The sequence below is a fragment of the Danio rerio genome, chromosome 5, assembly GCF_049306965.1.
Source record: "Danio rerio strain Tuebingen ecotype United States chromosome 5, GRCz12tu, whole genome shotgun sequence".
Classification (NCBI taxonomy): Eukaryota; Metazoa; Chordata; class Actinopteri; order Cypriniformes; family Danionidae; genus Danio; species Danio rerio.
In genome coordinates, this window is record NC_133180.1 from 17,221,806 (window position 1) to 17,245,118 (window position 23,313).

General features: G+C 35.9%; 1 protein-coding gene across 1 annotated transcript in view; it reads left to right on the plus strand.

The window, feature by feature from the left end:
• The first annotated feature begins 14,241 nt into the window (after positions 1-14,241).
• The window catches only part of htr7c (5-hydroxytryptamine (serotonin) receptor 7c), an 86,777-nt gene continuing 77,705 nt past the window's right edge, over positions 14,242-23,313 (plus strand). Inside the window, exon 1 of the mRNA XM_002661973.8 lies at positions 14,242-15,668. Within this exon, the coding sequence (XP_002662019.5) occupies positions 15,214-15,668 (455 nt within the window). The 5' untranslated portion in view covers positions 14,242-15,213. The remainder of the gene's footprint in view (positions 15,669-23,313) is intronic.

The following is a 23,313-nucleotide window of genomic DNA, read 5'->3' on the forward strand; positions in this document are numbered from 1 at the left end:
GCTGGTTCAACCCTTAGCTAAGTCGGTTGGCGTTTCTGTGTGGAGTTTTTATGTTCTCCTCATGCTGTCATGGGTGTCCTCCGGGTGCTCCAAAGACATGCACTATAAGTGAATTGGGTAAGCTAAATTGTCCATAGTGTATGTGTGTAAATAAGTGTGTATGGGTGTTTTCCAGTGTTGGGTTGCAGCTGATAGGGCATCCGCTGCATATAACAAATGCTGAATAACTTGGTGGTTCATTCCGCTTTGGCGACCCCTGATTGATAAAGGGACTAAGCCAAAAAGAAAATGAATGAATGAAATTAGTAGACTGCATCCATTTGCCATCAAAGATATAGTGTTTATTAGTGCATATGGGTGAATAATTGCAGGTTAATTTTGTGTCTCCTAGTAGATAAACCTATTTTGTTTCAAAACAAAAATCTTTAATACATTTTGCATAATTTTTTTTATCAAGTTATCTGATTATAATAATATATGTATAAAATAATGTTTGTATGTGCATTCAGGAACGTCCTGAATCATACATTCAGCTTAAGCTATAATGAACTAATTTAGTCTAATTTTCATTTTATGTGAGTGTGTTTACTTTATTAAATTATATGAACAATATTGCTGGAAGCATCTATTCACTGTATTATTTGTAAATTCAGTAATAAAATAATTTTCATGTCCCTAAACGCTCAACTCTGTTACATTTTCTAAAACATGAATTCACACAGAAAAATCATGTGACTTGCTACTTGTGATTTTACATCTTAATACTCTGGAAGGCGTTAATATATGCTATTATTCATCTTATTAGTTTGTGCAGATGTTTAGAACTGGTGGTTAGCACTGTTGCGTCACAGCAAGAACGTTGCTTGTTTGAGTCCGGGCTGGTTCAGTTGGCATTTTTGTGTAGAGGTTGCATGTTCTCCCCGTGTTGGCGTGGGTTTCCACCGGGTGCTCCGGTTTCCCCCACAGTCCAAAGACATGTGGTATAGGTGAATTGGGTGAGCAAAATTAGCCATTGTGTATATGTGTGAATGAGAGTGTATGGGTGTTTCCCAGTACTGGGTTGCAGCTGGAAGGGCATCCACTGCGTAAAACATATGCTGGAATAGTTGGTGGTTCATTCTGCAGCTTTAAAATGTTCCCTAAAAAACGAGAGTCAAAAATGAACTCTTCATGTTAAAACAAATTATTCTGAATACAACTGTATCACAAACAGCCACATCCACAGTTCCTAATCTGCAAAATGTTCAATTCACTCTGCTCTCGAAGTGAACTGCACTTCAATTATGCATTTGTGTACAGCCAGTTTATGCAGCCAACTGTGTTGCTGTTGCTGTTGTTGTTATTATTATTAAAAGTACCCATCAAGTCAAACATCTTCTGCCTCCTGTCACAAGTTTATTGTCTGCTGCCTTTAGAGGATTGTGTGACATGTTTTTTTCTTTACTTACCCTGCATGCTGTATGCTTGTGAAGACACATACTACATGGACTAGTAAACAATGCTTTATTACAACAGACATCTTTGTGAATTATTAAAAATGTCTACAGAGAGAACAAAACTACTGGTAGACATCTTTGCCATGTCATCCTAAATTCTCAGGCTGGAGTTTAAGGTGATGCATATAGAATGGAATTCAGGATCATTTCTCTACTGCAAATAAAACAGGCTTAAACCGTTTTGATTTTAAAAATAACACTGGGAAAAAAGATTTTCTCGAATTTGTGGCATGGTTTGCCAATATAAACATTTCAACAAGAAAGAGGCTAGATTACTTAAGTTTTGTTTCTGAAGAAATGTACACAAATAAAGAGATTTTTTATTCCAAATAAGAAAATATTCTTCATTTATTTTCTTTCAGCTTAGCCCCTTAATTAATCTGGGGTCACAACAGTGGAACGAACGGGCAATCTATCCACATATGTTTTACGCAACGGATGCCCTTCCAGTGGCAACCCATCACAGGGAAACATCCACACACATACATTACGGACAATTTAGCTTACCCAATTCACCTTTACCGCATGTCTTTGGACTTGTGGGGGAAACCGGAGCACCTGGAGAAATCCCATGCCAACATGGGGAGAATATGCCAACTGACCCACCCAGAGCTCGAACCAGCAACCTTTTTGCTGTGAGGCGATCGTGCTACCCACTTTGCCACTGTGCTGCCCACAAGAAAACATATTTAAGATTAAAAAAATTAACAATTAGAGCATAGAATATATATATATATATATATATATATATATATATATATATATATATATATATATATATATATATATATATATATATATATATATTGAGAGTTAGAACTCAGAACTGGTAACTCCACCTTTCCTACACCCTCTCATCCCCTATTTTGCGCTACAGCAATATACAAATTTTGGTCCATACTGACATGATAGCATCACATAATTGCTAGAAATTTATCCATGCTTTTATGTTGTTGATTTCAAATTCTTACTCTACCATCTGAATGTCGAAGCAGAAATCGAAACTTATCAGACCAGGCAACATTTTATCAATCTTCTATTGTGCAATTTTGGTGAGCCTGTGTAAATTGTAGCCTCAGTTTCCTGTTTTTAGCTGACGGGAGTGGCACCCATTATAGTCTTCTGCTGCTGTAGCCCATCCGCCTCAAGGTTTGACATGCTGGGCATTCAGAGATGCTCTTTTTAATACCTTGGTTGTAATGAGTAGTTATTTTAGTTAATGTTGCCTTTCTATCGGCTGGAACCAGTCTGGCCATTCTCCTTTGACCTCTGGCATCAACAAGGCATTTGCACCCACAAAACTGCATATTTTCTTTTTTTCGCACCATTCTCTGTAAACCCTAGAGATGGATTAACGTGAAAATCCCAGTAGATCAGCAGTTTCTGAAATACTCAGACCAGCCCGTCTGGGACGAACAGACTTGACCCGTTCAAAGTCACTTAAATCACCTTTCTTCCCCATTCTGATGCCTAATTTAAACTGCTCCAGATCGTCTTGACCACGTCTACATGTGTAAATGAGCTGTGCTGCTGCCATGTGACTGGCTGATAAGAAATTTGCAATAACGAGCAGTTGGACGGGTGTATCTAAAAAAGTGGCCGGGAAGTGTAAATTGTCTTACATTTACAAATAACATCTGTATATATCTCGTTCTATCTGAGAACTGTTTACTCCACCTCACCCAACCCCCTCTCATTCCCTATTTTGCACTACTATCATCTTACATTTACATATTACAAATTGCTCTCTTGTGTATATATATATATATATATATATATATATATATATATATATATATATATATATATACGAATGCACGCCTCTCACCAGTGCTAATACACAGCCATATTCATATACATTGTTCATATACACACACACACACACACACACACACACACACACACACACGCACACATACATACATACATACATACATACATACATGTGTGTGTATATATATATCTATATATATACATATATAGATGATATAGATCATCTATATATGTATCTATATCAGAATCTATATGTATATGTATCTATATCAGAAATCAGAAAGAGCTTTTATTGCCACATATGTTCGCACATACGAGGAATCATTATCATCAAGTGTTCATGAGATGGGTTGCCTGAGGGAAAAAACTTTTCTGTGTCGGGCTGTTCTGGTGTTTAAATTAGTTTGCCTTTTGAATTAAGCTTATTTTCCTGACCCTACGGGCAGATATTAGATTTTATATTAGCTTAAAATCACTTATTTTTTTTATTCTGAATATTTCAATATTTGATTTGTGTTGGAATGCCAAGTAAGACTGTTAATACATTTGTTGTTAGTGCAAATGTCTTTATCAAATTAATGGAAAATGCTTTTGCTCTCAGTATATTTTTACTTCTTAACTTTTTTTAATTAAATAAAGTACATAATTTATAAAATGAATATAATTAAATATATTGTTTTGAAGCTTCTTAGTTTGATTCAAGAATATTCAGAGATAATTGTAATAAAAAGAAAGGAAAAAATATAAAAGGATTTATTAAAAATATTTGGGCAATGAACGATAAGAAATTGTGAAGCAAAAGTCTGTCTAGCCTCGGCAGCAGGCAGGGATAATTATATATTTTTAATTAATTCAGATTTGTTATTATTCAAACAGAGCTTTTGGTGATATCAGCAATTTTCCTTCTGACACAACACTAATTTCTCAAACATTCTGTTCATTTTTTTCATGTTTGAAACTTTTTAATGAGGAACAAAACACTTTGTTCACCTTTAAATTCTTCAGAGATTAAGTTGCTTAAATTAAACGTCAATCATAAGAATTGTAATTAAGATCTGGTCCTCCTATGAGAACACAGGTTGGAGTCGGGTCTGTGTCTTGATCTCATTCTCTCTTCTGAAAGCATAATTATCATCTTTAACACAGAAACACTTTTATATTAAATGCCTACACATAAAACAGATGAGATTTGTATGTAAACAAACACCCTTCACACCTCTACTGACTCACTATACAGGCTCATAAGTCAAGTGTAGCATTTCAGTAAAAGAGACAGCCGTTGACACTCATCAGAAGCAAATGACTGCAATGAGTTTTTAATCTAAAGTGACACTCATCATCAGTGGCTCTGCCCGTCAGGTAACTCTCTGAAAATTGGCCAATGAGGCTTGTGGGAAGCAGTGCATGCTGGGTCTGTTTGGTTTTCATCTCTCTGGCAGCACTTGACCTGCAGGTGCATTGACCTTGTGAGAAACAGTCAGATTTTGGATCAGATTTTTTGCATGGTGATTTTTAATCGGAACGCTAGCATTTCTAGAAAGTATAAGAAAGTCGTTTAAAGGGCTTGCTCACCCCCAAAATGAAAATGTACTCATTAACTCACTCTCAAGTGACTCTAAGCTTTTGTTGATTTCTTTCTTTTGCTGAACACACTCACAAAAAAAGATATTATCAAGAATGTTAGGGAAAAAAACAGCCATTGCAGTAGAAACAAATAAAATACCAAGGAAGTCAATGGCTGTTTTTTTCATTTCATTTCATTTAATTTCATTTCATTTTCTTGTCGGCTTATTCTTTTTATTAATTAGGGGTCGCCACAGAGGAATGAACTGCCAACTTATCCAGCAAGTTTTTACGCAGCGGATGCCCTTTCAGTCGCAACCCATCTCTGGGAAACATCCACACACATTCACACACTACGGACAATTTAGCCTACCCAATTCACCAGTACCACATATCTTTGGACTGTGGGGGAAACCGGAGCACCCGGAGGAAACCCACGCGAACGCAGGGAGAACATGCAAACTCTACACAGAAACGCCAACTGATCAACATTTTATTGTTGCAACATAAAAGAATAGATACAGTGGGGGAAATACATATTTAACACGTCACTGTTTTTCTCAGAAAACATATTTGTAAAGGTGCTACTGACTAAATGTTTTCTTTCACCAGATGTTGGTAACAACCAAACACATCCATATGCAAAGAAAACAAATCTAATTAGTTTACAAATGAAGTTATGAGTCATAAAATGAATTGACACATGGTATTGAACACATGAATAAAGGGAGGATTGAAAAGACAGTAAAAGCCCAGACAGCCGCTGAAATCTCTCAGTAGGTATTTAGCATCCCTCTGCCCTTCGCCATTGTAAATAGCTGCTTCAATCAAACATATACAGGATGATGAAGATAAAACCAGGGCGAACATTTCAGCAAGACAATAATCCAAAACACAGCCAAGGAAACTGGTTTCAGAGAAAGAAAATCAAGCTTTAGAATGGTCCAGCCAATCACCTGACTTCAGTCCAATAGAAAATCCAAACTAAAGTCTAGATTTGATAGAAGAGACCCACAGAATCATCAAGATTTTTTGCACACTGTTGAAGTCTGTGAAAAAAAAAAAAAATCACACCTTGCAAATCATGACTTCATTCTCCATATGAAAGGCATCTTTTATATAAAGTTTTAAATACATTTTCCTTGTGTCATTCCATTGTTATTACACGTACAACTTTTTCGTTTTGTTATATATTTATGCTTGTATTGTTTGAGTTTTTACTAAAATCTGGCTCAATTCCATGTCAACAGCTCTTTTAGAAATATTATTCCACCACTGTATAGTATACAGTACATTTTCCCTTGTGTTCAACAGAAGAAAGGAGCTCACATATGTTTGGGCCAAGTGGAGGATAGTTTCAACTCAAAGATTTGAATTAGATTAATGTGCTGCACTGTAATATTGCGTGACATATTTGTGAATAAAGCATCGTTTCTCTCCAACGAGTCTGGCCAATGAGGCCAAATGTCAAAAAGAAAAATGGAATTTGTTGTGGTAGGAGGAGCCAACGTGGCTATTTTTTCTTATATCATAAATCACTTGTGCCTCAGAAGATGAAGATGAATGCAATAAATGATGTGGATGATCTGAAATGAGAGAGCAAGATGGCGCCGTTGTCACTGGCATGCTGTCGGTCTCTCTGCTTACTAGTTGTTTTCTGGCCTGTTTATGTGTAGATATCTTCTGATTCTAGTAAGACAAATGCTGTCAGATTTATCTTTAATTTACAATGTTCAGATTTTGCTTGACATAAGAACCACTATGATGTTTTGCACCAATGAAGATCTGACTGGTCAAAAATGTCCAACCTTCCTGATGAACATACCCATATTTACCAATTCAGTGTATTGTATAGTGCAGGGGTTTCAAACTCATTTTAGCTCAGGTGCTACATGGAGAGAAATGTATTCCCAAGTGGGCGGGGCGCTACATCATGGTATTTATTATTTAAAAACAACAACTTCATATAAATATTAATTTGTACGATCTCATTTGTACAATTTAGTACGATTTGCTCATCCACCAATGACGATTGGGTTTAGGGGTGTGGTTGAATGCCAATTTTTGAACGACTAAACTCGTATGAATTAGCCACTAAACTGACAAAATGTGAAATAGTTAGATTTCCTCGTGAGAACACCTCAGTGTGGTATGGCAGGGCATACATGTGGGCTTATTCTCTGAGAAGGCTGTCAAACTGACGCTTGTCGATTGGATAAAATGAACAATTTACAGTTGCAAATCCAGTGGACACAGTCCAAATTGCAGTTTCTTTTATTGAAAAATTGCAGCTCATTTTTATACTTCACAGAATTGTCTCATGGGCCAGATTAAACCCATTTGCTGGCCTAATCCGGCCCATGGGCCAAACGTTTGACACTCCTGGTATAGTGTATTGCACTATATAGCGTAATTGTACTATATAGTGCACAGCAAGTGAGCAATACTATAGCATGGATAGTACTGTATGAGTCAAATAACACTCTTTGATGGAGAATGTCATCATGAACGCACCATGAAAGTCCTTTTTTTGGTATTACGAGTTATAATACAAGCAAGAGTTTTTGGTATTATATGTATATATCTGATAATTTGTCAGATTTAATGTATTATTTATTAAATTTTGTTGCTAAAGATTTGCCACCCACTGTGTTTCTTTTTCTTATTCATTCTTTTGCTGCCTCATGTTGGATTCCAGGAAATGGCAAACTGTAGGTAAGATGAGGGCACTACTTTTCACTTTATTTATTTTTTATCTTTTAAAAAAAATCTTGCAGTTCACCTGTAATAAAGCGGATCTTCAAAAACAGTTTTGGGAGTCCAAAAAAGCTGTTTTGAAATTACAGTATATAGAAAACATGGACAAATAAAAAAAAAAAGTAATTTTTACAGTGTTTTGTTTTGCTGCATGTACAAAAGTGTTCTTGGAGCCTCGTATGATTACAATCTCGATACCATTGCTGCATATGAAGGACGAAGAAGCTCTCTCATTTCATCTAAATTAATATCTTAACTTGAATTTTGAAGATTTCTCAGTGATGGGTTGCGGCTGGGAGGGCATTCGCTGCGTAAAAACGTGCTGGATAAGTTGGCGGTTCATTCCGCTGTGACGACTCCCTGATTAATAAGTCGACTAAGCTGAAAAAGAAAATGAACGAATGAAAAAGTTTCGAAGATGAACAAAGGTATCAGGATTTTGGAACAATATGAGTGTTACGCCCCATGTGACTTGGAGGATGAAAAGGGCTAAACGTAATTACGACAACCCAATATTTAAAAAATTGTCCTGAGACTGCTATGGATCGACACAGACAACGAATGTGGCAAAAAGTGCTTTGCTTTCTTTACAATAAAGATAAAGAAAAAAAGAGTATTTAATCATACAATGTATATTTACAAATGTGTACAATAAATGCAAAATAAGTAAACAAATCAATTGAAACAAACATAATAGAGGGAAGAAAAATAAGTGGTGCCAAATATCAAATTAAACACTCGCTAAGTAAACCCTCCCCACCTCTAAATAACTAAAGAGAATTTTGAAAATAGAAAAAAAAAAACATCTTGGGGTCACACGCCCCTTACTAAACTGCACTCACTGGACAAACAGACAAAGGGTAGCACCCGCTTCTGACCGAATGAATTAACAGAAAACCTAAAATTGACGATTTCTGATTGACGTTGTACCCCAACAACATGGGATGTTGTAGTTTGTTTGGAAATGAAAATCAGGTTGATGTCAGAACCCAACGTCCCAACCCAAGATCATTGGTCACTTTTCAACGCAACCTAAAAACAACAAATTATCAACATCTAATGATGTTACAGGTTGACATTGAGTGGACATTATAGCACTATGACGTCTATCAGACGTTGGATTTTGGTTGCCATACCTGACGTATAAATGTCAGCATTTGACGTCAATATGATGTTGGTTTAAAATGTTGGCTCGACGTTGGATTTTGGTCATTTTCCAACACAACCTGAAATCGACAAAATATCAAAGTCATCAACGTCAAAATAAAATTGTCCTTAGATTCTGGCGACCTTAATGTAACCTAATATTAATGTCTTATGATATTGTGTCTCTGCAGGGAAAAGTAAAGCTAACATCCGAAATAATGACCTATACTGTATAGGGTTTATCAGGGATGTGTACAACTGAAACACCTCAGACAATGTGCACAGGAGCTTGAGTTATGATAGTATACATGATGAGAAGCTATTCCCCTGAACAGCCCACCAAACATGCATCACCATATAGCCTATATATCTAAATTATATATAAGTGCAAACTCGGTAAATAGGTTATTATCCATTTATGAATGTTAACCTTAACTTACACCACTGCAAATGTAATTCAGTACTCTACAAACGGACATGTTTCATGCTGTTGTGTCATGCAAGGTCATTGCATAATCTAGAGAAATGTTTAAAATAGGTCAGAAAGGGTTTGGTTCAGACACAATTTGTCAAGGATTGGTGTCCTATTGCATCACATGCAGTTTTGTAAAGTAATGATAAGAGGTTAAAAGTTATGTTTAGACACACATGATGTGGAAAGGATTTTTTAAAAGAATGGAGTACATCTCACAATTTAAATTATTGGATTATAGTACACTGAGAGAAATAATTATTGTAAAATTGTTAACTTTAGTAATGTTCAACTTAATTTGTTTGTTTATATTCAGCACAAATAAATTGTTTGCAGCGACTTACCTTAAAATATTGTAGTAAATCCAATTATTCATATTTGGATAATTTTTCAGTGTGTTTAAGCAAGAAAAATATGCTTTGCTTCACTTGCATTCTTTTAGACAAGTAGAAGAACATATCCAACATATATCCAAAAAATAAGAGAATATCCAAGTGTTTGTCATATTATGTTTTATCTGCTTTTTTAAATCCTCATTGATCCAAATCTCTATTTCAGTACCACAGTATTATGTTTTACAAAGTGGATGCTTTTCCGCTGCAGCCCAGTACAGGGAAACATCTATACACACTCATTCACACACATACACTACAGCCAATTTAGTTATTCCCCTATATAACGCACCTGGAGGAAATTCACACTCTGAAAAATAACTCAAGAGGTCTGTTACCACTGCATAGTTTAAGACATTATTGTAACTTAAAAATTCTAAAATGCTGATTAGATTAAAACTTTTAAGTTGCCAGAATATTTGTTTTTTTAAAGTTTTCAAAACAGGAAAATATTGATAATTACATCAATTTAAAAATGCTGCTAATTTAAATATATCTGTCAGTTGCTTTAAAACAATATTTAAATTGTAGCAACCCAAAGAAATTGGGTTGATAACTCACACTAATGAAGTTGTTTTGTATTTTTAAGTCCACACACTAATGTTTTTTGTTATTTTTTACACTGATAATATGGGACAATACATGTTTTTGTTTTATAAAACAATGAAAAACTGTGGATTAATACAAATAAAAAACTACCAAAAAAACAAAAATGTTGTTGTTAAATGTATTTCTTACAAGCATGAACAGGAAATTTGAAAACAAACAAAAAATTTAACAATTTCGACCACTTAATTTATTTGGGGCACTGGATTTGTTTTCAATTTTAAAATAAAAAACTAATTGAACAACAGTTTTGAGTACTCAACTTATAGATTTAAGGTTTTTGCTTTGTAAAAATGCCTTGAAGAGAAAAATGTTTTAGCTAACATAATAAAGTTTGTTGTCTGAACTTCATTTTGTTGGATGTTGTCTTAACTTCAATATATTAATGCAAACTGTTGCGTTAATTTTTAATTTTTTTTTGTCAAAATATTTTTTAGACTGCATGGCAACATGGGGAGAACATGCAACTGGCCCAGCTGGGACTTGAACCAGCAACCTTCCTGCTGTGAGGCGACAGTACTAACCCCTGATATCTATAATTATATCTGTAAAAACCTTTATTCTGAAAATATATGCAAATTAGAGCATATTTATTTAGATAATACCTGATTTGCATATTTAATGTTTCAGAAACTGTGTTAATTTACTGTGATTAATTGTATGTAAAGCATATGGTCATCCCGTCTGTTAATTCATAATGGTACTTTAACAAATAAACCCAGTTTAACATTAACAACAGAACCTGTCATGGAAATCATGCATTTATATTCTTACACAAGACCTCACTTGGGGATGACATGCCCCAGCTGTTGAACAATGATGAAGATTATGGGGATGATGATGGTAGCTTTATGCATATCAGCCTGGGAACATGCTGTCCCTGTTCTCTGCTTCATTACAGATTCATTTTTCATGCATGATGATGAGGGCTCACCATTTATTCACATACTGTATACACTACAAGATGAGTCCTTTTATTTTCCTTTTTACTCAAGTATTGTCTTTCTAGCTGTCAACATTGGGTTTTGATTGTTCAGCTTTTCAGGGCTTTTGTTATCTCCGAGCTCCACGTAGTGCTCTGGAAAGTCTAAAATGATAAGCATTTTACGCTGGCGGTTCATCCGAAGTGACTTACAGTACTCTTATATCATGGAAAATCTCCCCTGCAGCAACCAGGGTGTAAGCGCCTTTTCACTTGCACTGTCTGAAATTGCCCCTTGCAGGGTTTAAACATGCAGTGCTTTTGATCACAAACTTCGAATTATTATTCAAAGTTTTTGAATTATGGCGATTGCCAGTCATGTCAAAAAAATAGTTTTGCATTTCAGTTAGAAAACACGATGGATGCAATACACTAGTTTAAAGCCATTGAAGAATCCAATTTCTCCTGTGGGTTTTATGTTGTTTTACATTTTCATGAGTAAAATACACCACTCACTGGCCACTTTATTAGGTACACCCATTCAACTACTTATTAACGCAAATTTCTAATCAGCCAATCACATGACAGCAACTCAATGCATTTAGGCATGTACACATGGTCAAGACGATCTGCTGCAGTTCAAACAGAGCATCAGAATGGGAAAGAAAGTTTATTTGAGTGACTTTGAATGTGGCATGGTTGATGGTGCCCGATGGGCTGGTCTGAGTATTTCAGAAACTGCTGATCTACTGGGATTTTCATGCACAACTATCTCTAGTAGGTTTTAAAGATGATGCAAAAAGAGAGAATATCCAGTGAGCGACAGTTCTGTGGGCGTAAAATGCCTTGTTGATGCCAGAGGTCGGAGGAGAATGGCCAGACTGGTTCCAGCTGATAGAAAGGCAACAGTAACTCAAATAATCACTCGTTACAATCAAGGTATGCAGAATAGCATCTCTGAATGCAGAACATGTCGAACCTTGAGGCGAATGGGCTTCAGCAGCAAAAGAGCACACTGGGTGGCACTACTGTCAGCAAAGAACAGGAAACTGAGGCTACAATTCGCAACGGCTCAGCAAAATTGCACAACAGAAGATTGAAAAAAAACATTGCCTGGTCTGATGAGTCTCGATTTCTGCTGTGGTGGAACAGGAGATTCACATCATTGATGTCCAGCTGACAAATCTGCAGCAACAGCGCGATGCTATCATGTCAATATTGACCAAAATCTCTGAGGAATATTTCCAGTACCTTGTTATATGCCTCAAAAGATTAAGGCAGTTGTGAAGGCAAAAAGGGGGTCCAACCCAGTGCTAGTAAGGTGTACCTAATAAAGTGGCCGGTGATTGTATATGCATTGTAAAATTCCGCAGATTACATAAGGAGTAGATAAAAAAATCCTATAAGTGCCTTTAAGTGAAATTTTCCTCTGCAGTTAGCATTTTTCTGTCTTTTTGTAGGTTCCGTAATTTTACTTTTATGGCAACAAATGGATTATTTTCAATGCGTTTAAAGTGAAATAACTGAACATAAACTAAGAAGACAATGCTCATTTCAATGAAACATTTCAGACTGCACTTACAGGCTTTTGCATCTCAACTCTTTAATTGGTTCTCTTATTAAGCAGTTGGTCCAACTTGACTCCAACTTAAAAAAATAAATAAATAAAACGTTGCTGTTTATTACTTCAGTCAACATTCAGGCTATTTATAGCTTTAAAATAACTCTTCATCTAACATTTCTAAAAATATATACTTGCACACTGCAGTATTTATGTGTCATTTAATTGGTTAAAGGAAGGAGAAACTCACAAAATGAACCAATCACACAAAAGCAATATTTTTTTGCCATGCAGAAACACTTCACAAACACTTGCTTCCGATCTACAAATGCGTCTATCACTTACTGTTTGAGATCTCACAGTTTGAAGTGTCTGTCATAGCAAAGTGACGTGTGCTGCCATGAGTAATTAGTCTTCTAATAGGATAAGGACACAGTCTCATGAATAATTATGATACATTAACATGGCACCAATTACTGTGGTGTCACAACCAGCGATGTCAACACAATGCAGATTCTAACAAAGCACAAAAAAGCACAATTATGTAAAACAAAAGCAAACACCTCTTTAAAATTAAAGAAATGACCCTTTAACATCATATTATGTGCTTATACGATGTAATTTCAATTGTTTTGTTTTCAAAATTCAAGATTTATGACCAATCGCCTTACATACTTGAGAACTTAAACTTGGCCTTAAGCAAGTGTATCTGTCTGCGGATTGCAAGATGGGGGCATAACATGAAGGAGCATAACTTGTAGTTGTTTAGAGGTGTAACATGCAGTTATTGAGATACCATTGAACCATGTGAGATGTAACAACGAAATGTTGTTGGCAAGATGGCGGAAATATTTACCAGAGAACATTTTCATTAAGTGTTTTCTACAAATTTATCCACAACCAATTAACTTGATATATTATATTATATTATATTATATTATATTATATTATATTATATTATATTATATTATATTATATTATATTCAAAATTTAGCAACTCCACAATGTGACTCGCTAACTTCTTCATCCATTTGGTCTTCATAACCAATATCAATATGATATTGGTTTAATATGTTGGCATGGATTTTGATCACTTTCCAACACAACCTAAAATCAACTAAATATCAACGTCATTGGGGTCGTTATTGGATGTCAAAATTATGTCCTTAGATGCTAACTAGACATTCAATTTTGGTCACCTGAAGTCACGACCTAAATCTAACCTAATTTTAACATCTTATGATGACACTAATACTAATTAGATTATATGGTCATATTTGCTTTACTACAAGATGGAATTAATTCAATAAGTGAACTTATATTCTTATACAGCTAATAATATTACTTTTTAATTGTGAACATTTTATAAAGGAAATTAAACATATACTACACTATGTAACATTAAAAAAGAAAAGCTTAAAAAAATTTGATTAAGTAAATGTTATTTTTTTATTATTATCTTACCTATTTATTTGTTTTAGGCATCTGTTTATTCATTGATTGTATAACTAATATAATTTCACTCATTTTTAATTTTTTTTTTTATTCATAATTGTTGTGAGATGTATATTGCTGGAGTAACTTTGTATATATTTACAATTAAAATGACGTTGTGTGCCTGCTGAGAAACAGAAAGAAATTTTAACCGGTTTAAAAACTCGAGTTCAAGTTGAGTTCAAATTCAACTAGGCTATCATAGCTAAGTTGTTATTAGGCAAGTACAGGCTCTTTACACATACTTTATATTACTTATTAAGATAAACACGTTTTTTTGCTATTTGTTTACAAACCCATCTCTGATTATGCCAGCTGTCATGATCATGATGCTGCATAAAGAGTAGTTTAGTATTTTCTTGTGTGTTTATTCGAGTATTTATTAGTGACATTAGTCAAATTCAGTCATTTCATTGCATCTTCCCCCTTTGCAATCATTATTTCTAAGATACGCCAACATACAACCCTCAGAAAAAACAGTAGCCTAGTCATGTAATTCAAGTTATGCAACAAAGCGAAAACTAATAAAAAATAAATAGGCTAAACAAAAAAGGAAAAGAAAAAAAAAAACAACAGCGCTATTCCTGAGAACTGAAGTGGGAGAGAGATAGCCCACAGATCCTAGAAAGCAAACATTTAAAAACAGACTTGCGCTTCCACCGAAATAGAAGCAAGAAAAACATCTTAATGTAGGTGGAGCCGAGACCTTCCGCTTGCCTTTGATGAGAAAGTTACGCGTTTAACCTACTAGAGTGCGCAATTCTCACACGCTTCCCCGCAAGAAGAACACAACTGTCACTTCCATCAAGTCAAGCGCGTACAGTCTCTCCAGCCAAACCACAGCGATTGTCCTCCCTCTTTATTGAAGTTTTTCTCGGTTGCATCCGTACGACTTTTTTTCTTTTCTCTCTTTTGGAAAGCTGGAAAACACCCCGGATCCGCGCTCGCTTCAGCATGCGTTTGGCGCACGGAGCGCACTCTTGGCGAGCTCTTCATCATCACCATCACCACCACCATCATCAGGCGCAGGGATGATGTTCAACTCCTCGCTTGATTTCTTCTCGTTCACTCACCCCGAGGTCGCGTCGGAAGTTCTCAATGGTTCCTCACACTTCTTCTACAACATCTCGATGGCCATGTGGAACAAATCCTGCGGGGAGCAGCTGCTGGACTTCACCGCGGCGGAGAAGATCGTCATCGGCTTGATGCTGGCCATCATCACCACCGTGACGGTGATTGGGAATATGCTGGTGGTTATCGCCGTGTGCGTGGTCAAGAAGCTCCGACAGCCCTCCAACTATCTGCTTGTGTCCCTGGCCGTGGCCGATCTCTCCGTGGCCATCGTGGTGATGCCGTTTGTGATCGTGACCGACCTGACCGGGGGAAAGTGGCTGTTTGGAGAGGTCTTCTGCAATATCTTCATCGGCATGGATGTGATGTGCTGCACCGCGTCCATCATGACGCTGTGCGTGATCAGTGTGGACAGGTGAGTGCAGCTTGGCTTCTTCTTTTCATAGTTGTTTTAGTGATGTGCTTAAATATGAAGTGACTTTGGAAAATCTTCGTGGAGTTAATAAAGTATATTGGGCACAGTTTAAGAAGCAAATGACTACTTAATGCATTTCTTTAAATGTACATATGTCTGAGACCACTGGTGAGTTTTTAATTCATTGATTGATTCGTTTCAATGGCTACATCCAGTTACAGTGAGCTAAACTGTATCCCAGAAGAGTGAACCCCCTGCTGAATTTCTAATTATTTGTATTTGTATTATTTAATTTACTGTTCAGTACATGAATTTAAGATCAAATGTGCCCAAAAGTCTGGTTTCTTTTTATGTATTTCCTATTTTATTTGTATTTGTATTATTTAATTTACTCTTCAGTACATTAATTTAAGATCAAATGTGCCCAAATGTCTGGATCACTGTCCTTCTTGGTTGCTTTTTATGTATTTCCTATTTTATTTTATTTATTTTTCTACTTTTTTGTTTATATATTTCAATATATTCCTTTATCCTGAAGTCCAAGACTGCAAGTAAATTTCATTTCATTTTAAATTTCAAATTTCATTTTATTAAAAAATTGTTTATTTATTTATTCATTCATTCATTCATTCATTCATTCATTCATTCATTCATTCATTCATTCATTCATTCATTCATTCATTCATTCATTTATTTATTTATTTATTTATTTATTTATTCATTCATTTATTTATTTATTTATTTATGCATGCATGCATGTATTTATGTTTGTACATTAATTTGAACTAAAGCACATTCAAAATAATCACAAATTAGTGGTTAATTAATTCATTAATTTCAATAAATCAGTTTAAGGTAAAATATGTCCGAGACAACAAGCGAAATTAATATTTATTTTTATATTTTTGTATTTATTTTAGTACATCCATTTATACTAAAATGTAGCCTAAAATGATGTAATGTATTTCTTTATTTCAAAATGTATTTAATACATCAATTTAACATAAACACATTAAAAAATCTAAGACCACTAATGCATTTTTATTATGTTAAATAATTTATTTCAACATTTGTAGCATTTATAGCACGTTCAACATGATTTTGGGGATTTAGAGAACATCTTGTGCTTTTTTGGAAATCTCAGAATGTGGTCTAAGACTTTCAGACCCCACTTTATATGCATAAAAAACTGTACAGACCAGTGATGATGCTTCTACATTTTTTGTTTATATATTTCAATATATTCCCACAAGTCCAAGACTGCAAGAGAATTTCTTTCTTCTTTCACTTAAAAATCTATTTATTTATTCCTGTGCATCAATTTGAACTAAAACATATTTAAAATGATCTCAAATTATTAGTTTATTAATTCATTAATTTCTAGAATATCAATTTAAGGTAAAATATATCTGAATTTCTTTCTTCTTTCACTTAAAAATGTATTTATTTATTCTTCACTAAAACACATCCAAAATGATTACAAATTAATTAGTTAATTAATTAATTTCAATAAATTAAAGGTACAATATGTTTGAGACAACACTCAAAATTAATATTTATTTTAATATTTTGAATTATTTCAATATATTCCTACAATTTATCCAGAAGCCCAAGACTGCAAAGCAAATTTCTTTTTTTCTTTTACTTTAAAATTAATTAATTATTTAATTAATGTACATTAATTTTAACAAAAAAAAAAATTCAAAATAATCACAAATCATTAGTTAATTTATTCATTAATTCAAAATATCAATTTAAGGTAAATATGTCTGAGTCATGATTTTTGGGTTTAGGAGAACATCTTGTGCTTCTTTTTTTTTTGAAATCTCAGAATGTGGTCTAAAAGACTGTACAGGCCAGTAATGATGCTTTTACTGGTAATAAAATCTGCACTATTTTAAACAAAATCATTATTTTTAAATGATTTTTTAAATGAAAAAGAGTATTTCCAATAAATTACCTTTATAATAGTTCTATCCAATAACTAGAAAAGTGCCATATAAAGCTGCAGGGCGCTGCTGTCACTCAGCATCGTGTCACGTCATCTTTCCATCTAATCATAAATGTTCCACGCTGTTGCTCATTTAATACCACTCCTCAGTGAAATACACATCATTCAGTACTAAACTGCACTGGCAACTTCCTTCACTCGAATGTCAAGGCGGCTCTCCGGACGTGTCCATCGCACGGCTGAAATTAAGACTGACAATCTGAGTCCATGCTGGACATCATTCCTCCAGACCGAGAATAGGGTCAATACACCTGCAGCCAGTCTGCCATGCTGACAGAGCCTGATTCACTGTGACACGTCTGAGGAGCTTGTGTCCTTTAAGTCCAGGAGGATTATGTTGCAAAAGAAAAAAACGGAGTACTATGTGTAATACATTGACTTCGCTGCTTTCACTTTCACATATGGCTGTAGTAAATTGTTATGAGATTGAATAGTACTGTCAAGATTAACAGCAATCTAACAATCATAGATTGCAGGACAGAACATTCACATTTACACAGACTACAATCTTGTCATGCAACACACACACACCTGCTCCAAGTCTCCATTGATTACACTCCCACAGCTGATGCTGCTCATGGACTGATTACACTTTATATATATACGGCTCACTTTGAGACACTCATTGACACTCATAGTCTTGTTTACGATGTGTTTTCCTTGCCTTACTGTGTTTTTGACCCTCGCCTTGTTTTGTTTGTTTACATTGCCTGCTGCCTGCCTGTGCTGACCACGACTCTGGATTTCCTGTATACATCTGTTTTCCCCGGTGTTGACCATTGCTTGCCTGATCATGAGGGGGGTTGGGGTGTTGATGGTTGGTACGGTGGATGGTGGAGCTGTGTCATGGGCAAAAGTGAAGAGGGTTGGGGAGTCGGGAGGAGTCAGGAGGGTTGTGGAGTCGGGAGTTGGGAAAGTAAAAGTGAACAGCTGGATGGAGGAGGAGGGCAGTTGAGGAGGGGGATCAGTAAAATGAGGTGCCGGATTAGATTTCAGAGGTGCCGGATCCGGCATGTTCTGGCACAAATTAAGCCCTGCTCTCAACACTTGGATGTGAAAATAAGGGATATGCTCATTATAATAAGGTATATCATCATGATATGATAGACAGTCAGGCAGTCACGCACCGCATATATGACTGTTTTGAAGACTGCATAGGAGGGACGACTGCACCTGTAATGAAAAGGAAAGGGAATCCTGCCATTTTTAAATATTTATTTCAGTGTTTTCATGCCTAAATAAAGCTAAAGCACAGAACAGACTCACATTTAAGTCGGGAGGAGTCAGGAGGGTTGTGGAGTCGGGAGTTGGGGAGCAAGGGGCTGCCCCTGTTGATTCGGTGGTATGGGTTGTGTATAGGGAAGAGCAGCTCTGTAATGTTTATAGCTACCCTTCAGAGAAAGACTGAAAATAAAGGAGAAAAACGGGAAAATACCTTTACGGCATGATATCGGGATAGAACTGTAAAATACGGGAGAATCCCAGGAAAAACGGGAGGGATGACAGTTGTTTGGATCCCTCTGTTGTCAGCATCCCAGTCACTTTACAAGTACATCTGGTCAGCCATTGTTCTATTGGCCTAGTGGAAGTGGAAGTGAGCTCTTTTCTGCGATTGTTTAGAACTTCCGATTCATTTGTCTATGGGGGAAATGACTAGGAGTTAGAAACATCAGAAGACTTGCTCGACAAACAATTGTGTTCATGACAGTACAGCGAGTGTTTAGTGTCGAGTCCTGTGAAGGAGGTCCAGATGGAAACTTTTGATTTGTGTTTATCTTATGATTGTTGCACGTCCGCCGGTTCCAGCCTCTGAATGAACAAGTTTTAGCTATCTGTATATTAAGGTATTAAAAAATAAACACCGGTAAAGAAAATTGACACAGAGAAACATAAAAACCTCACTTCCAGCAAGCATTTCAGAAGTGCTATGTCAGAGCAATACAAACAGCACGCAGAAATATAAATGCACGGCAACACCCAAGGCAGGTGCCGTTGGTCACGCCGATCGCTCGACGCAAAAGTATAAACCAGCCGTAAGGTCAACAGTGTGTGATGTCAAAACAGAATGTCAGATTAACCATTGAATCTAAAGACACAGTATATAATTTTCGCCACTAGAGGGCACATATTCATAACAAAAGGTGTAGTTTGATGATGCTTTTACCGAGGGCTTTATTTCAATGATCTAAGCATGATGTCTAAATTGGATGGTGCAAAATATGAAAGTGAGTCTGTGTGCTGGTGCATGTGTAACAGAGGCCAGCTAGTAAAATGCTGTGGAGGTAAAATTCACTCTAGCGACAGATGCTAGAGGCCATGGTCTTTAGCATCCTTGTTAGAGCAACCGACTCCCATGTTTGATCCCAGCTTGGAATGAGTTGGGTGGGTTGGGTGAGTTGGGTGGAATAAGTAAACCTCATACTTTTTCTTAGTGACCGATGCTAGAGGCCATGGTCATTAGCCTCCTTGTTACAGCAATCAACTGCCACATGGGGAGTTGCCGGTCTGATCCCAGCTCGGAGCAGGTTGGGTGGTATATGACCGGTAGGATTACATTGGTGCCGTGACCTGGACAGGAGTGACGTTTAGTGGAATGATCTTAACAGAGGCCAGCTAGTTAAATGCTGTGTAGGTAAAGCTCATTTCTCTAAACCCGAAAAGGTGCTTTAGCGACTAATTTTAGAGGCCATGTTCTTTAGCCTCCTTGTTAGAGCAACCGACTCTCCTGTGGAGAGGCACCGGTGCGATCTCAGCTTGGAGCAGGTTGGGTGGTGTAGGACTGGCAGGGTCAAAAATGGTCTAAAAGGGTCGTGCTTATTCTCTTAATGAGTTATGGGTGTGTTTTTAGCATAATGTGCATTAAACCAATCAGAGTTTCATCTTCTATTTTGTTAATTAAAACATAATCTTTAGTGTTTTGGTGTTTAAAAACAATCTGGAAATTAAGGGTTATGATGTCATTATTATGGCAATGCAATATATGGTTTGTGTGACTTGTTAAAATCGCATATTTTTCTGAATTTGTACATTCTTTGAAACATTTAGGGTAATGTAGCTTATGTAAGAACATAAGTCAGCAACATATAACACTATTCTAGTGTTTTTCAGATATTTTAATGCAAAAAATACTGTGGCTTCAAATGGTGTTGCTTTTCATCTGAACAAAGGGGCTGTTTTTCTGTTGACATGACAGTAAAGTCAATGGGGAATATGGTTTACAGCGTGTCTGGGTGTACAGTAAATACCATTTGTGGGCAGTGCTTTGGTGGTTTTCAACTTTCCAGCTTTATCTTATGCTCTCAGGTTGCTGCTAAAACAGCTGGGAGGGAAATCTATAAATCATTATTGTAAAGCTGTCTTATTTTTAAGATGACTACGCATTGTGGTGTATAAGGGAGTTATAGGACCACCAGTTAAACCAATTAGAATGAGCTACAACATAATGGTAAACCTGATTAGACAATAAATTAATATTTTATTGCATACATTTAGTTAAATTACATGTAAAATGAATGTAATATAAAATATAATGTTACTATTTTTTTATTAAGACTTTAGTAAAAAAAAAAAAGGAAAAAAACAACATGTTGCCACTATGCAATCAACCACATTTGGTTTTCCAACCAAAGGTTTCCATGACTAAGAGAACATTCAAAGAAGATTCAAATTAAGAACATTTAAATCACAAAAAAATCACTTTCACTTTGAAGAGTTAAAATGCATTGTAAAGACTCAACTAATGCAAGTTATAAATTTGTATTTTTAACCTGCATACTTTCTTTTCAGCTATATATATATATATATATATATATATATATATATATATATATATATATATATATATATATATATATATATATATATATATATATATATATAAATACATACTACATGACAAAAGCCTTGTCGTCAATCCCAAAAAGTTGTTAGAGCATCAGATATTAACTTGACTTCTAGTTGGTCATTCAAAAAAGTGGCAGAAGGTAGATTTATCTAATGTATTGGCTGTTGAACTGCATCCCAGTCATCACAAACACTGCAGAAGACCTATTGAAGCCCGCATGGACCCACAATCCTCACAGAAATCAATAATTTCTTTTTCCACTGCACCATGACTTTATATTCTATACTGCACATTATTTCTGTTAGGTGAAAAGACTTTGGTCTAAGCAAAGTCAGACCTTACTGTCCAAATAAATTAATAAAAAATCAAGGCACGATCATATTTTATTTTGGCAAAATACGCGTAATCTACAGACCTTTGCCTTTCATATAAACCACTTCTGTTAGCAAATGATCAACTAGAAGTTAAGTTATTATTTGTTGATCCTAAAACTTGGATAGGCGACAAGACGTATGCAATTGTTTTCTTCAATAATCAAAACATGTCAAAACATGATAAACTTGTTACATAAGTGGCTAATTTTTTTTTAATTTTAATAATTATTTCAATTATTGAGCGCAATGCTTTATATTAGATGGCGTTAACTAATATGTACTTACACAGAAATTGTTACAGTGTTTTTTTGGGTAAATATGTTTTTACATTGTACGTATCATTAATTAAAAACCAGCTTGTAATTACGTGTGTAATTAATGTCTGTAATTGCATCTTTACCCTGCTGAAAAAACAGCTTAAACCAGCCTAGGCTGGTTGGCTGGTTTTAGCTGGTCGGCCAGGCTGGTTTTAGAGGGGTTTTGGCCATTTCCAGGCTGGTTTCCAGCCATTTCTAGCCATTTCCAGCCTGGTCTTAGCTGGTCAGGCTGGGAGATGTCCAGGTAAAACCAGCTTGACCAGCTTAGCCAGGCTGGGAGCCCAGCCAAAACCAGCTATGTCCATCTTAAACCAGGCTGGTCAAGCTGGTTTTAGCTGGATTTAGCTGGTCATTTTCCAGCCTGACCAGCTAAGACCAGGCTGGAAATGGCCAAAACCCTTCTAAAACCAGGCTGGTCAACCAGCTAAAACCAGTCAACCAGCCTAGGCTGGTTTAAGCTGGATTTTTCAGCAGGGTAATTACACTGTTGACTATCCCTTACACATGGGGGTGTCCAAACTCGGTCCTGGAGGGGTGGTGTCCTGCAAAGTTTAGTTCCAACCCCAATCAGACACACCTGGGCTAGCTAATCAAGCTCTTTCTAGGCTTTCTAGAAACATCCATGCAGGTGTGATGAGGTAAGTTGGAGCTAAAATCTGCAGGACACCGGCCCTCCAGGACCGAGTTTGGACAGCACTGCCTTACACCTTAACCCACCCTTAAACCTACCCATACCACCAAACGTATCCTTATCCTTACCCATATCCCACCTCAAGAGCACCAGGGGTCTTCTGAAATAGATTACCAACACAGTCAGTGCACTCTATTTATTGTTTTGATGCAAGTACATTAAGGCCACATAATATAATGTGAGACCAAATATGGTAAAGCATAACTGTTTAACTTTAGTGGAGATATAAAACGAGCCTATTCCAAAGGTTGAGTGTTCATTTAACCGTGTACAGTAAAACCAAACAGGTACAACACTCTCAGCATCTTCATTGTTGTGACGCAGGCATCTTTTTCTCAAAGGCATGCTTTTGATTTTCAAGGAAAACACACATAGATGCAATTTCGTTTTTTTTTTCCAGCACATTAC